The sequence below is a fragment of the Thamnophis elegans genome, chromosome 7, assembly GCF_009769535.1.
Source record: "Thamnophis elegans isolate rThaEle1 chromosome 7, rThaEle1.pri, whole genome shotgun sequence".
NCBI lineage: Eukaryota > Metazoa > Chordata > Lepidosauria > Squamata > Colubridae > Thamnophis > Thamnophis elegans.
In genome coordinates this window covers 1,230,501-1,244,306 of record NC_045547.1, presented here as the reverse complement: position 1 = coordinate 1,244,306, position 13,806 = coordinate 1,230,501, and the positions used below count along the sequence as shown (strand labels likewise).

The 13,806-nt window shown below is 42.2% G+C and overlaps 1 protein-coding gene across 1 annotated transcript; it reads left to right on the top strand.

Annotated features, from left to right (window-relative positions):
- Positions 1 to 6,357: 6,357 nt before the first annotated feature.
- LOC116511189 (olfactory receptor 1019-like) lies at positions 6,358 to 10,995 on the top strand. Its single transcript, XM_032221057.1, has 2 exons — positions 6,358 to 6,426; positions 10,012 to 10,995. The coding sequence occupies exons 1-2, from the start codon at positions 6,358 to 6,360 to the stop codon at positions 10,993 to 10,995; spliced, it is 1,053 nt and encodes a 350-aa protein (XP_032076948.1).
- Positions 10,996 to 13,806: the final 2,811 nt, after the last annotated feature.

Genomic DNA, 13,806 nt, shown 5'->3' with positions numbered 1-13,806 from the left:
CTCTGGGAAAAAATATCCTGTGTAGAACTTACCAACCAGGTCCAGCTAGACTCTAGGGATTCACTCACTCACTCAATCACTCACTCACTCACTCACTCACTCACTCATTCATTCATTCATTCATTCAGTCAGTCAGTCAGTCATTCACTCACTCATTCACTCATTCATTCAGTACTTTTATTCACTCACTTACTCACTCATTCAGTCATTCAGTTATTTATTCACTCACTCAGTCACTCATTCACTCATTTACTCATTCATTCAGTCATTCATTCAGTCATTCATTCATTCATTCATTCACTGACTGATTCACTCCTTCATTCATTCATTCATTCATTCAGTCATTCATTCAGTACTTTTATTCACTCACTCACACTCATTCATTCACTCACTCACTCATTCATTCAGTCATTCATTCATTCACTCACTGATTCATTCATTCATTCACTCATTCATTCATTCACTCATTCATTCAGTACTTTTATTCACTCACTCACTCACTCACTCACTCATTCATTCAGTCAGTTATTTATTCATTCATTCACTCACTCACTCATTCATTCATTCATTGACTGATTCATTCATTCATTCATTCATTCATTCATTCATTCAGTCATTCATTCATTCACTCATTCATTGAGTACTTTTATTCACTCACTCATTCACTCACTCATTCATTCATTCAGTTATTTATTCATTCATTCATTCACTCACTCACTCACTCACTCACTCACTCAGTTTCCGTAGCCACCCAATTCAACCAAGTGACTCTGGGTGGTTTACAATTCTTAAAGTCATAAACAATTAAAAAAAAAAAAATTAAAAAAACATTCAAACGATTTTAAAAACCCACAAAATGAAAATATGGTAGATATGCAGTCCTGGAGTCTGGCAGGATTCTGTCTATAAGTGCAAAACAACAAAGAACTCGGCTTCAAAGATTGACGGCTGTCATTCTTTTGGACCTGACCCTCGTGCTTTATTAGGGTCACCAGCACCTTGGATTGAACCCTGAAACCTCTCAGCCACCAGTGAGAAGAGAGGCGTAACAAGGCAGTGCTATGGATGCCCACTAAGGGTCCATTTCACTGCATCCTGGACCTTCTGGAGATGTTTGAGAAGGTGAAGGCTATGATTTCCAAGGGTTCTAGACCCACTTCAGTTGGGCTTCAAACTAGGGCACCATAGAGAGGTGATCATATTTGTTGGTTATCTCTGGTGGAGCCAGGAGAAAGATAGTTCAACCATCCTGGCCCTCTTTTGATCTCTCATGGTAGCTCATGGTATCCTTCTGAACTTGGATGAAGACCAGAAATGGGGACGGTGTGTGTTGCTTGGACGTCCTTATTTTTCCATGGTTGGTTCTAGTTATTGTTAGTGGATGATTGGCAATGAGCTTGAATGTCTACATCAGGGATCTCCAATCTTGGCCACTTTGGGACCTGTGGACTTCAACTCCCAGAATTCTTAAATAGATCTTGAAGTGTCCAATGTTGGACACCTCTGGTCTACCTGAAGCCATTGGGTAAGGTTATCCATTGGTCCAAGGTGATTTTCTGGTCCAGAATATGGTGGCAAAAGTGGCTTCTGCATCTTTCCCTGAACCCCACAGGGTTCCTTTCTTCTTCCTAGCATCAGGAACATAGAATTGGAGTCAATTTCCTGTTTCTCTTGAACATCTTGGGCTAGTCAACTGAGCCCCAGCCCCAACTAGCCCAACTCAGGGTATATAGAGCAACCTTAGGCTCTTAATTGATGGTGCCACCTTCCACCAATGTAGTAAAGATCAGTCTCTCTAGAATGATTTGGAGGAGAGGTGATGTTGGTTTCCCTCAAGCTTTGGTGCCTTAGACTGGGCTACTCAACCTAAAGTTGACGTTAGATCCACCCCACCAGTGGTGGGTTTCAAAATTTTTTGGAACCTACTCTGTGGGTGTGGCCTCCTTTGTGGGAGTGGCTTGCTGGCCATGTGACCTGGTGGGAGTGGCTTGCCGGCCATGTGTTCCCTCTCTCTCTCTCTCTCTCTCTCTCTCTCTCTCTCTCTCCTTCCTTTTGTCTCTCTGTCCCTTTTCTTCTTTTTTTCTTTCATCTCTCACTCTTTTTCTTTCTTTTTTCTTTTATTATTTATTTATTTCTTCCTTTCTTTCTCTTTATCTCTCTCTCTGTGTCAGTCTGTCTGTCTCTCTCTGTGTGTGGGGGGCAGTGGTGGGTTTCAACATTTTTTGGAACCTCTTCTGTAGGTGTGGCTTGCTTTCTGGGTCCACTGGTGGAACCTCCTCCAACCAGTTCGGTAGATTTGACGAACTGGTTCTACCGAACCCACCTCTGCACCCCACCCAAACTGGAAGGTCTGATGGGGGGGGGATGAAAGAGGATGCTAATATATGTCCCTCCCCCCCTTGAAGCTCCATCGCCAGAAGTCTAAGGAGGCACCCTTTGGTCTTCTAGCCTCTAACACACAGATGACCTCTTCTGCGTTCTACAGAAAGGAACTCCCATTTGCCATCTCCACAAGGAAATGCCCTTTGGGTGGGCAAAGGAGGCCAATGACTCTCTCCAGGGCAGAGTCTGGAGAGAGGAAGCAGTGATGAAGAACCAGGATCTGATGGGTGGGAAGACAGAGGTGAAGGGTTGATCAATCAGACACAGATTAACAGAGTTGGAAGGGACCTTGTAGGTCATTTAGTCCAGCCCTCCCCCACCCAAGCAGACCCTACTCCATTTCTGACTCTTGAAAGTTTGTACTTTCAAGAGTCTGTTAATGTTGCCATCCTATAAAGTGGATTGAGGTCATATAGTCGTGTTTCCTGTCTGGTTTACCTGGGGAGGCCAATAGTACCCCCAGTTCCTTGTCTAGGTTAGCCCAAAAGGCTGACATCAATACTTAAATAAGGATGAAAATACATTTTTCAAAGTGGATGTTTAAGAGAAAATGTATTAAGGAAGAAAGTTTAGACCTATCCATGTGGGAAAGTGAATTCAATGTAATTTATCCCTCTGGGTATTCAGAAGTCTTGAGGGGCATTAATTGACTGCTTGCTTCGTAACAAAACAGAGATGATGAAATGTCTTGCGTTTGTTATAAATGGATTGCGATGACAAAGAATTGGATTGCACCCAACATGTTGTGCATACAAACTCATAATGAGGTCCCTTAACTCTCATTTTCATCATTCCAGAAAGAGGGACCAATTACGGTAACTAACTCTCTCTCTCATCAGTGCTGGTTTTTTCCCCCATCAGCAGCCCCTTCTCTGGTGAGCTGGTCCAGGGAAATCAGCCTCCGCTCTTGGGCACTGAATTGAGCCCAAGAGAGGTAAAACTTTTGACTCTGTTTTCAGAGTTGAAAGTTGAACTCTGTTGCAAAGTGAATAATGGTATATCAGAGTTGGAAGGGACCTTGGAGGTCTTCTAGTCCAACCCTTTGCTCAAGCAGGAAACCCTAGACCTGTGTTTCTCAACCTTGGCCACTTGAAGATGTCCGGACTTCAACTCCCAGAGCATTCGCTGGCTGGGGAATTCTGGGAGTTGAAGTCCGGACATCTTCAAGTGGCCAAGGTTGAGAAACACTGCTCTAGACCATTTCAATGTCTATGGGGATTCTATGGAGTCACCCAATCATGGTTGTCCCAGAGGTGCTTTTTTAAAAGGCAAATGGACTTTCTGGTAACCGTTGGGATCCACATCATTTCAGCCACAGGGTTATCCAGTGTCTCTTTTTAAAAACCTCCAATGAGGGAGCGCCCACAACTTCTGGAGGCAAACTGTTCCATTGGTTAATTCTTCCCTTTCTGTCAGGAAATTTCTCCTTCATTCTCGGTTGCTTCTCTCCTTGGTAAGTTGCCATCCATTGCTTCTTGTCCACACTTCAGGGGCTCTGGAGACGAGGTTGTAAGTCACCCAGTGTTCCTGTGTACTAAGATGTGCAGCTAATAAATTTCAAAAATAGATAGATAGATAGAAAGAAATAGATGATAGATGGATGGATGGAAGGAAGGATGGATGGAGATAGATGGATGGATGGATGGATGGATGGATGGATGGATGAAGGGATGGGAGGGATAGGAACTAGATAGGTAGGTAGGTAGGTAGGTAGGTAGGTAGGTAGGTAGGTAGGTAGGTAGATCGATCGATCAATAGTAATAGCAGATTTTTTTTTAATAGATAGATAGCTATAAATAGATGATGGATGGATGGATGGAAGGAAGGAAGGATGGATGGAGATAGATAGATAGATGGATGGATGGATGGATGGATGGATGGATGGATGAAGGGATGGGAGGGATAGGAACTAGATAGGTAGGTAGGTAGGTAGGTAGGTAGATCGATCGATCGATCGATAGATAGATATAAATAGGTGATGGATGGATGGATGGATGGATGGAAGGAAGGAAGGAAGGAAGGATGGATGGAGATAGATAGATGGATGGATGGATGAAGGGATGGGAGGGATAGGAACTAGGTAGGTAGGTAGGTAGGTAGATCGATCGATCGATCGATAGATATAAATGGATGGATGGATGGATGGATGGATGGATGGGTGGGTGGGTGGGTGGATGGAGATAGATAATAGATAGATAGATAGATAGATAGATAGATAGATAGATAGATAGATAGATAGATAGATAGATAGATAGATAGATGGATGGATGGAGGGATGGAGGGATAGGAACTAGATAGATATCATAGATAGGTAGATAGGTAGATAGGTAGGTAGATAGCAGAGACATGCAGTCAGCGGAGGCAGGGGAGGCAGAGCCTCACCACTGTCATCATGAAAAGAAAAAAATGTAAAAGGAAAAAGGCAAGAGCTGAGGTCAGGCTGAGCTAGTTGCTGCCAGAGTCACAGTGAATGACTCTGCTTAACTGTTTAAAAAAGCCTCTTAAAGAGCGCCCTCTACAGGAGGAGGCAGGAGAATGACGTGCCTTATCTAGTCTGACTTTAGGCGTTTTATGATCACTCGAGCAGAGTTTAGCAAGGGTTAAAAGCTGAAAAATGCCTGACGTAGGTGAGGCACATCATTCTCCTGCCTTCTCCTGTAGGGGGCGCTTTTTTAGAGGCTTTTTTAAACAGTTAAGCAGAGTCATACACGGTGACTCTGGCAGCAACTAGCTCAGCCTGACCTCAGCTCTTGCCTTTTTCCTTTTACATTTCTTTTTCTTTTCATGATGACAGGCAAGAGCAGAGTTGAAATCCTCTCTGAAACATCTGGAAAATGTTAGGTAGGTAGGTAGGTAGGTAGGTAGGTAGGTAGGTAGGTAGGTGGGTGGGTGGGTGGGTGGATGGATGGATGGATGGATGGATGGATGGATGGATGGATGGATGGATGGATGGATAGATGATAGATCCCAACTGGTGCCATGATTGCTTATCTTAGTTAAGCTGTGAAGACCTCGCTCTTCCCCCATGTATTAGGGGTCAGTTGAGTGGTGCCTTCTGATAGTTTTTTTTAATGGATTCTGCATTTATAATCAGGCAGTCCTCACTTTAGAAGGGGCGCAGTGCCCGAGTGCTTAAGATGCTGGCCTTGTCAAATGAAAGGTTGGCAGTTCGAGACCCAAGCAGGTTGAGCTCCTGCTCCTTGCTCCAGCTCCTGTCCCCCTAGAGGTCCGAAAGCATGCAAATGCAAGTAGATAAATAGGTACCACTTTGGCTGGAAGGTAATAGCATTCGGTGTGCCTTGGCTAATAGTCATGCTGGTCAGATGACCGTGAGATTTCTTTGGACAATGCTTACTCTTTGGCCGTGAATTGGGCAGTGAACCTCCCCTTAAAGCTGGACACAACTGGGCAGGAGAAAAGGTTTTCTTTAGTCTTCATTTACTGACTTGCAGTCGAGTCCAACAATCCCATCGCTAAGCCATTGCTATGACAAATTTTAGTTCATTGAATCACCAGCGGTCATTAAGTGCAACATCAAGTGACTAAGACTTGCAATTTCCTGCTGGCTTCCCCAGTGTCTTTCCTTGTCAGAGACTGACTGTAAAGAGTAAAAATGATGATCGTGTGACCATGGGATGCTGTATTGGCTGCTAGTTTGAGGACCAGCCATAAATTTCCCTATTTTTTAACTTTTATCTTTTTAGTCTTGTACTTCGTAAGCCGCCCGGAGTCCTTCGGGATTGGGCGGCATATAAATTTACTAAATTTACAATTTAAATTTACAAATGTACCTTTTCAGCAGTCATAACTTTGAATGGTCGCTGAAAGAGTCCGTTGGGGTTTCTTGCCTGAGTGTCAAACTTCACTTTTCAAATGAAAAGAAGGACTTTTCTAGAAAACGTCTTCCTCTCACGCTGAGGTTTCTCCCTCCTTGTTAGCAATGAGTCCCTCGGGGCCAGGCAGGCTGAGTGTTAAATGTCTTCTCTCACCAAGTTCTCAACCAGCTTCATTATGTTGGCTGTGCAGGAGCCAGGTACCTGGCAGGTAAGACAAAGGAGGAGGGTCAACATTCATTGCTGGGAGGGCTTGGTGTTCAAAGGGCTGGAAAAATGTTGCCTTGTGGCCTCCTTTTGTTAAGCGAGAGGCTACAGTGAGAGATCGTTGGCGAAGATGTGTGGGTTGATCCAGGCTAAAGATCTGGAGCTCTCTATGCAACCAGGGGAAATTCCCTGACAGTGAGGACAATCAATCAGTGGAACAGCTTGCCTCCAGAAGTCGAGGGTGCTCCATCACTAGAGGTTTTCAGGAAGAGATTGGATAGCCATTTGTCTGGGGTGATATAGGGTCTCCTGCTGATGATTAAAAGACCTCCAAGGTTCCTTCCAACCTTATTATTCTTTGTTCTATATTCTATCATTACTATCATTGCCGCATTTTGTTGTCGATTTTAACCAAATGTCTTCTACACCAGGGGTCTCCAACCTTGGAGACCCCTGCTCTATGCTACCTCAAGTTCACTCACTGAGTATATACAGTGCATACAGGGAGACCCCCCCACCCCTCTTCCCATTGTTTTCATTTCTTTGGAACCAACTCATCCTTGAGCTGAGATATTAAAACATGGGAATGATAGCAACGGATTCCCATCCTACCCGCTCAGAGGTTGAGAGTTGGAGTTGAAATGCAGGTGGACAATGAGAGCCACGGACTTTATGTGTCCCTGTTCTTCCTGATCATTTGTGGAGTAGTTGGATAATTCTCATTGAAGCAGCTATCTCACTTGGCTAGCGAGACGGGCGGCATATAAACGTAAAAATAAATGCTCTCCTTTCTTCCCACTGTTCACAAGTTTTACTTTCTATTTTTGCAAGAATTTTTTTTATTAAAAAAGTTTTAATAAGTTTTACAATTGCATACCTTTCCCCTTCCCTCCCTCCCCCCTCAATCCCACACCCCCTCCCCCCTTCCCCCAACCTCCCAGAGCAAATGAAGGGTATAAACATTTAACAATCATACACTAAAATAAACTAACTTTAGCATCGTACCTTCGCTTATAATTTAACTCCCCTTTTGTAAAGCTAACTTTAGATAAGTTGTAACATTCCTTGTTCATTCATTCATAAGCTATCTGAACTTTCTTAGTCCCATATTTATTTTGAATATAATCAGTCCATCTTCTCCATTCCAACTTGTATTTCTCATCTGAGTGGTCCTTGAGGTATGCTGATATTTTAGCCATCTCTGCTAAGTTTGTTACTTTTAACGTCCATTCTTGAATGGTAGGCAAATCTTCCTTCTTCCAGGATTGCGCCACCAACAGTCTTGCTGCCATTGTTAAATTCAGAATCAAATTAGTCTCTATAACTGTACAGTCTGTAATTATACCTAATAAGAATAACTGAGGAGTAAACTTTATCCCCTTTTTAAGAATATTTTGAGTAATCCACCATATTTTTATCCAAAGTGCTTTGACTTTTTTTACAAGTCCACCATATATGATAATACGTAGCATCAGCACAATTGCATCTCCAGCATTTAGATTGTAAGTTCGGATACATACAAGCTAATTGTTTTGGATCTAAATGCCATCTATAAAACATCTTATAAAAATTCTCTGTCAAGTTTTGGGCTTGCGTAAATTTTACATTTCTTACCCAAATCTTTTCCCATGTTTCAATTATTATTGGTTCTTCAAAATTTTGTGCCCATTTTATCATACAGTCTTTAACTAGCTCTGTTTCAGAATCTGTTTCTATCAATATATTATATAACTTTTTTATATGCATTGGACTCTGGTCCCTAATTTGTTTTACTAAATTATCCTCATTTTGCATAATACCAATTTTCTGGTCTTTTTTCCACCTGGCCTGTAGCTGTCCATACTGAAACCAGGTTTGGAGTACCCTTTCCTCTTTTAGTACATTCAAAGGCTTTAACTGTGGTACACCTCTTTCTATATTAAGAAACTCTCTGTATTCTGGTTTTGTTCTATGCTTATATTCTCTATCACGTGTCTGGGTACTGCCCACATAAGTATCTTATAATTTAATTTATATTGATATTTTTTCCTGACACGCAATAGAGCATTCCTTAAAATATGACTTTTAAAAATCTTATCCACCTTCTTATCATATATTAAATAAGCATGCCAACCATATACCAAATCATATCCCTCAATGTTTAGTATTCTATGTTAAGTTGATCCAATCACTAATTGTTGATAAAACTGCTGCTTCATAGTATAATTTTAAGTTGAGCATTTTCAAACCTCCTCTTTCACATACGTCTTGCAATATTTTGGCAAGAATTTAAAGTGATCCTAATCACCCCATACTTCAGCCAAATATATATTTTACCTGTCCCTTTGAGATGTAACCAGCCATTATGCATCATTCGGGTAACCCCAATCATAGTCCTAAAATCCTGACCTTTAACAGTTTTATTAAAGCTATGACTGTTGAGGTTACCTAGTTTGGGTAATGAAACATCTGTAAGGAAACATCTGCAAGGTCAGAGAGCACCAAGGATCCCCTAATTTTAATCCTGAGCTACAAATATTCTCCTTCATTGGTTATTAGGACGAGCTAAATGGCTCAAGCTTCTTTTCATCAGGGATTTCAGTTAAAAAAAGACCAAACACCGGGCTAGATGCTCGCAATCTGAAGTTAAGATTGGACAACCATTTGCCTGAAATGGCATATAGCGTTTCCTGCATGAGCAGGGGGTTGGACTGTTCTGTTCTGTTTTGTTCTGTTTTGTTTTTCCCATTCTATTCTATTCTATTCTGTTCTGTTCTAATCTATTCTGTTTTATTCTTTCCCATTCTATTCTATTCTATTCTATTCTGTCCTGTCCTTTCCTGTTCTGTCCTGTTCTATTCTGTTCTATTCTGTTTTGTTTTTCCTATTCTATTCTATTCTATTCTGTTCTGTTCTGATCTATTCTGTTTTGTTCTTTCCTATTCTATTCTATTCTATTCTATTCTATTCTGTTCTGTTCTGTTTTGTTCTTTCCGATTCTATTCTATTCTATTCTATTCTAGTTAATTTTATTGAAAATAGGTTATATTTAATGTTCTCAGAGAGAAGGAGGTCAATGCCTGTGTCCTTGGTGCTCTCTGAGCTTGGTGGTTTTGTTCATGACCCAAGTAGAAACATCATCAGTGCTAGAAGGGAATAGGGTTTGCAGAGGGGAGGAGGAGGGAGGAGGAGGAGAGAGGAGGAGAGAGGAGAAGGGGGAGAACGATGACTGTGGAATCCTTGTTGCTCTCTGAACTTGGTTGATTTCCTAAAGATGTTCTGTCACCCAGCTCAGTCACAGCATCAGTGCTAGAAGGGAATATGGGTCCTGCAGAGTGGAGAAGGAGGACTATGAGGCTCTTGGTGCTCTCTCAATGCATTTGCTTTCATTACCCAACTAGGTAAGTCCATATGGAAGTATACAGGGCAAGCCATTTGAATATAAACAGAGAGCAAGCCTCATTGCCTTCTAGCATTGATAATGTTACCTAGTTGGGTCATGAAACGTTTTCAAGAAATCCACCACGTTCAGAGACCATCAAGGACCTCACAACCTCCAATGTGTTGCCATGCTCTTAAACACCCTTTCCTTTTGTTCTTCCCTATGCAGATCGACACTGTGGATGCCAGGGATGCCAGGAATCATACTCAGGTGGCTGAGTTCATCTTCCTTGGTTTCTCAGGTGTTCCGCATGGCCGGATCTACCTCTTCGTGGTATTCCTAGCCATTTACCTGGTGACCCTCATTGGCAACACCACGATCTTCACCCTGATCCAGCTGGATGCACGTCTTCACAGCCCCATGTACTTTTTCCTCAGCCACTTGTCCTGCTTAGATGTTTGTTACCTTTCTGTCACGGTCCCTAAGATCCTGATCAATTTCTCCCGCCAGAGAAACACCATTTCGTACAACCAGTGCATGGCTCAAATGTTCTTCCTGATGACGTTCGCAGGATCCGAATGCGCCCTTTTGGCTGTTATGGCCTTTGACCGCTACGCCGCCATTTGCCAACCACTGCACTACAACACTTTGATGAGCAGCCAGGTGTGTGTTCCTCTGGCTGTTGCTTCTTGGATCTGGGGCTTCCTTGATTCATCACTCCACACCACCCTGGCCACCAATTTGGACTTCTGTGGGGCCCACCACATCGACCACATCTTCTGTGACGTCCCACCCCTCCTGAAAATCGCCTGCAGCGACACCTACGTCAACGAGCTCAGTCTCCACTTGGCCAGCATCTTCATGGGCTTGAGTCCTTTCCTCTTCATTCTCTTCTCTTACATGTATATCGTCTCGGCCATCCTGAAGATCCGCTCTAATACTGGCAGGAGCAAAGCTTTCTCCACCTGCGCTGCCCACTTGGTTGTGGTCACTATCTACTTTGGCATGGCCAACGTCAACTACAACCGTCCCAGTGCGGGCTACTCCTTAGGGGTGGACACCTTAATCTCCACCCTCTATTGTATCCTCACCCCTATGCTGAACCCCTTAATCTACAGCCTCCGAAATCAGGAGGTCAAGGAAGCCCTGAAGAAGCTTCTGAGTGACCTGAAGACCTATTACACCTCTAACCCCTTCAAATGGCTAGGGTGAATTTGATAGGACAGCTTTTCTGTCTTCTGCCCTTGCCAGGAAGAAAATGCAGAAGCCCAGGGGGGCTCCCAGAACGTCTACTCAGTGGGAGCTTTCCAACTGCTTCTCCAACAACATCAAGAGAGGCCAACTTAGGGCAACAACGGAAGGAGGGAGAAAGAGGAGGGGAAAGAAGAAAGGGTAAAGCAGAGGAAGAAAGGGAGGGGAAGTAAAAGTAAGAGAGAGGAAAAGAAGAGGAGAGGAGGAGAGGGGGGAAGAAGAAAAGAGGAAAGAGAGGAGGAAAGAAGGTAGAGAAGGGAGGGTGGGAAAAAAAGGAGTAGGGATGTTGCAAAATAAGATGGATATAAGGGGTAAAAAAGAAAAAAAAACCAATAGTGCTTTTATATATTTAAACATTGCGATAAATGCTAGAAGATAACAGATAAATATTAAGAATACTCGTGAGAATCCATATTTGTGAATGCATATGGAAAGAAAAAAAATAAAATGTTTTATAAAAAAAAAAGTTCCATCTTCTGACAAATGAGCTCAGGAATCCCCAAGGTGGTTTTTCCAAAAGACAACTCGGCTTTCTGGGTGTTTTTCCCTTGAAAACGTTTCATTTATCCTCCAAGAAATTTCTCCTCTGCTGTTCTTTAGAACTGAAGACCCTTCTTGGATGAGAAAGGAAATGTTTTTCAAGGGGAACCCCCCCCCCAAAAAAAATCCAGTTGTCTTTTGGAAAAGCCCCTTTGGGACAATCATGACACTGGATGATGGAGACTCCCCGTAGACGTTGAGCTCAGGGATTTATGTTCAGAAAGAAGCTCAGAGAAAAAAATGTCGAGCAGAGCTGAGCCTGGTTAAAAAAAACAACAACCTTGTGGTGGTGGAATGTAGCCTGGAGGGTCTCTTTCCCAGAGGGCAAGAAGACACGGGAGCCTGGAATGTCTGGTGGGCAGGAAGAGAGCAAGTCGGACCCTCCCTGGCAGTTCACAGGATATTTCTATAGTTATGGCAGGTATTCACTTTAGCCTGGCAAGAGTCTGTCTACAGGGAAATCACAGCAAAAGAACGGCCGTATTTTTCGGAGTATAAGATGCACTCCCCACCCCTAAAAGAGTGTGGAAATGTTGGTGTGTCTTATATACCATATACAGACATTTTTGGCCTCCTGAAGCCCCACCCCCACATCCCATTTTTGTGAAAAATGGGCAAAAACCAAGCCATTTTTCACAAAAAACAGAGGCATTTCTGCATTCCCCCAGCCCCCAGAAGCACTCTGGACTGGGGGAAGGCAAAAACACCTTTCCATTTTCAGCTTATTTTTCACAAAAAACAGGGGGAGGGGTGTTTGCCTCCCCCCCCAAATCCCTGCTGAAGCCTGCAGAGTGTTCCTGGGGGGCCGGGGAGGACAAAAACTTTTTTTCTTACTTACCTCTTCAAAATCTTGGTGCATCTTATATGCCGGTGCATCCTATAGTCTGCAAAATATGGTACTCAGTAGTAACCCCATGTGTTTTTGATTCTTTGGGCCCACACTTTTATTCTAATGACACCCTAACCTTAACTTTGACCACGAGGATTGGGAAGAGGAAGGAAAGCATTGGGGGCCTTCCAGGAAAAGTCCTCCCTGTCCAACGTGGGTTAAGAAGTAGCAAGTCTCTGAAATTTATAATTGGCTGCAGGACTTTCAAGTATTCCGGGCACCAGGATGAAAGATGGGGTGGGACATAGGGGGGAGAGCAAAGTAGAACTTTCTGGTTGTAAAACCAAAAAGAGAGATTCCTTAAGAAAAAAAGGGTTCATGTGGAATTTCGTCCCCACCACCCAAAAGGCCTGGGGGGAACTGGAGAAAAGTAACGAGTAGAGGAAAAAGTAGAACGATGGGTACCTTCGTTTCTGTTCAGTGCTGACTGGTCTGTTTCTGGATGAATTTGTATCTACTCGGATTCTCTGCATTTTAGCTCAGAGCCTTTCCTGATTCCTGAGTGCTGCAGATCATGGCTCAACACGGCCTCTTGTTAAAGGAGGGTCCCAATCCCTTACCTGGTTGTGCTGTGAAAATAAAAACTCTTTTAAAAACAAATCTCTACAGTGTCAGCTTTGCAATCTACAACACCCTCCAGAACTCCATAAATCAGACAGAGCCTGGTGGAAAAGGTCAAAGCAAACTTATTCGTCCGTCTGTCTGTCTGTCTGTCTGTCTGTCTGTCTGTCTGTCTGTATCTATCTATCTATCTATCTATCTATCTATCTATCTATCTATCTATCTATCTATCTATCTATCTATCTATCTATCATCTGTTTATAATCTTATAATGTATCTAGCTATATCCTTCTCTATCATTTAGCTTTGTCTAGTTTGTCTGTCTGTCTGTCTATCTATCTATCATTACATCTCTCTCTCTCTCTCTCTCTCTCTCTATATATATATATATATATATCTATATCTATATCTATATCTATATCTATATCTATATCTATATCTATATCTATATCTATATCTATATCTATATCTATATCTATATCTATATCTATATCTATATCTATATCTATATCTATATCTATATCTATATCTATATCTATATCTATATCTATATCTATATCTATATCTATATCTATCTATCTATCTATCTATCTATCTATCTATCTATCTATCTATCTATCTATCTATATATATATATATATATATATATATATGTTTTTTTATTTGTGCTGATAAATAAAAAAATAAAAAAAATAAAAAAAATCATATATCTATCTATCTATCTATCTATCTCTATCTCTATCTCTATCTCTATCTCTATCTCTATCTCTATCTCTATCTCT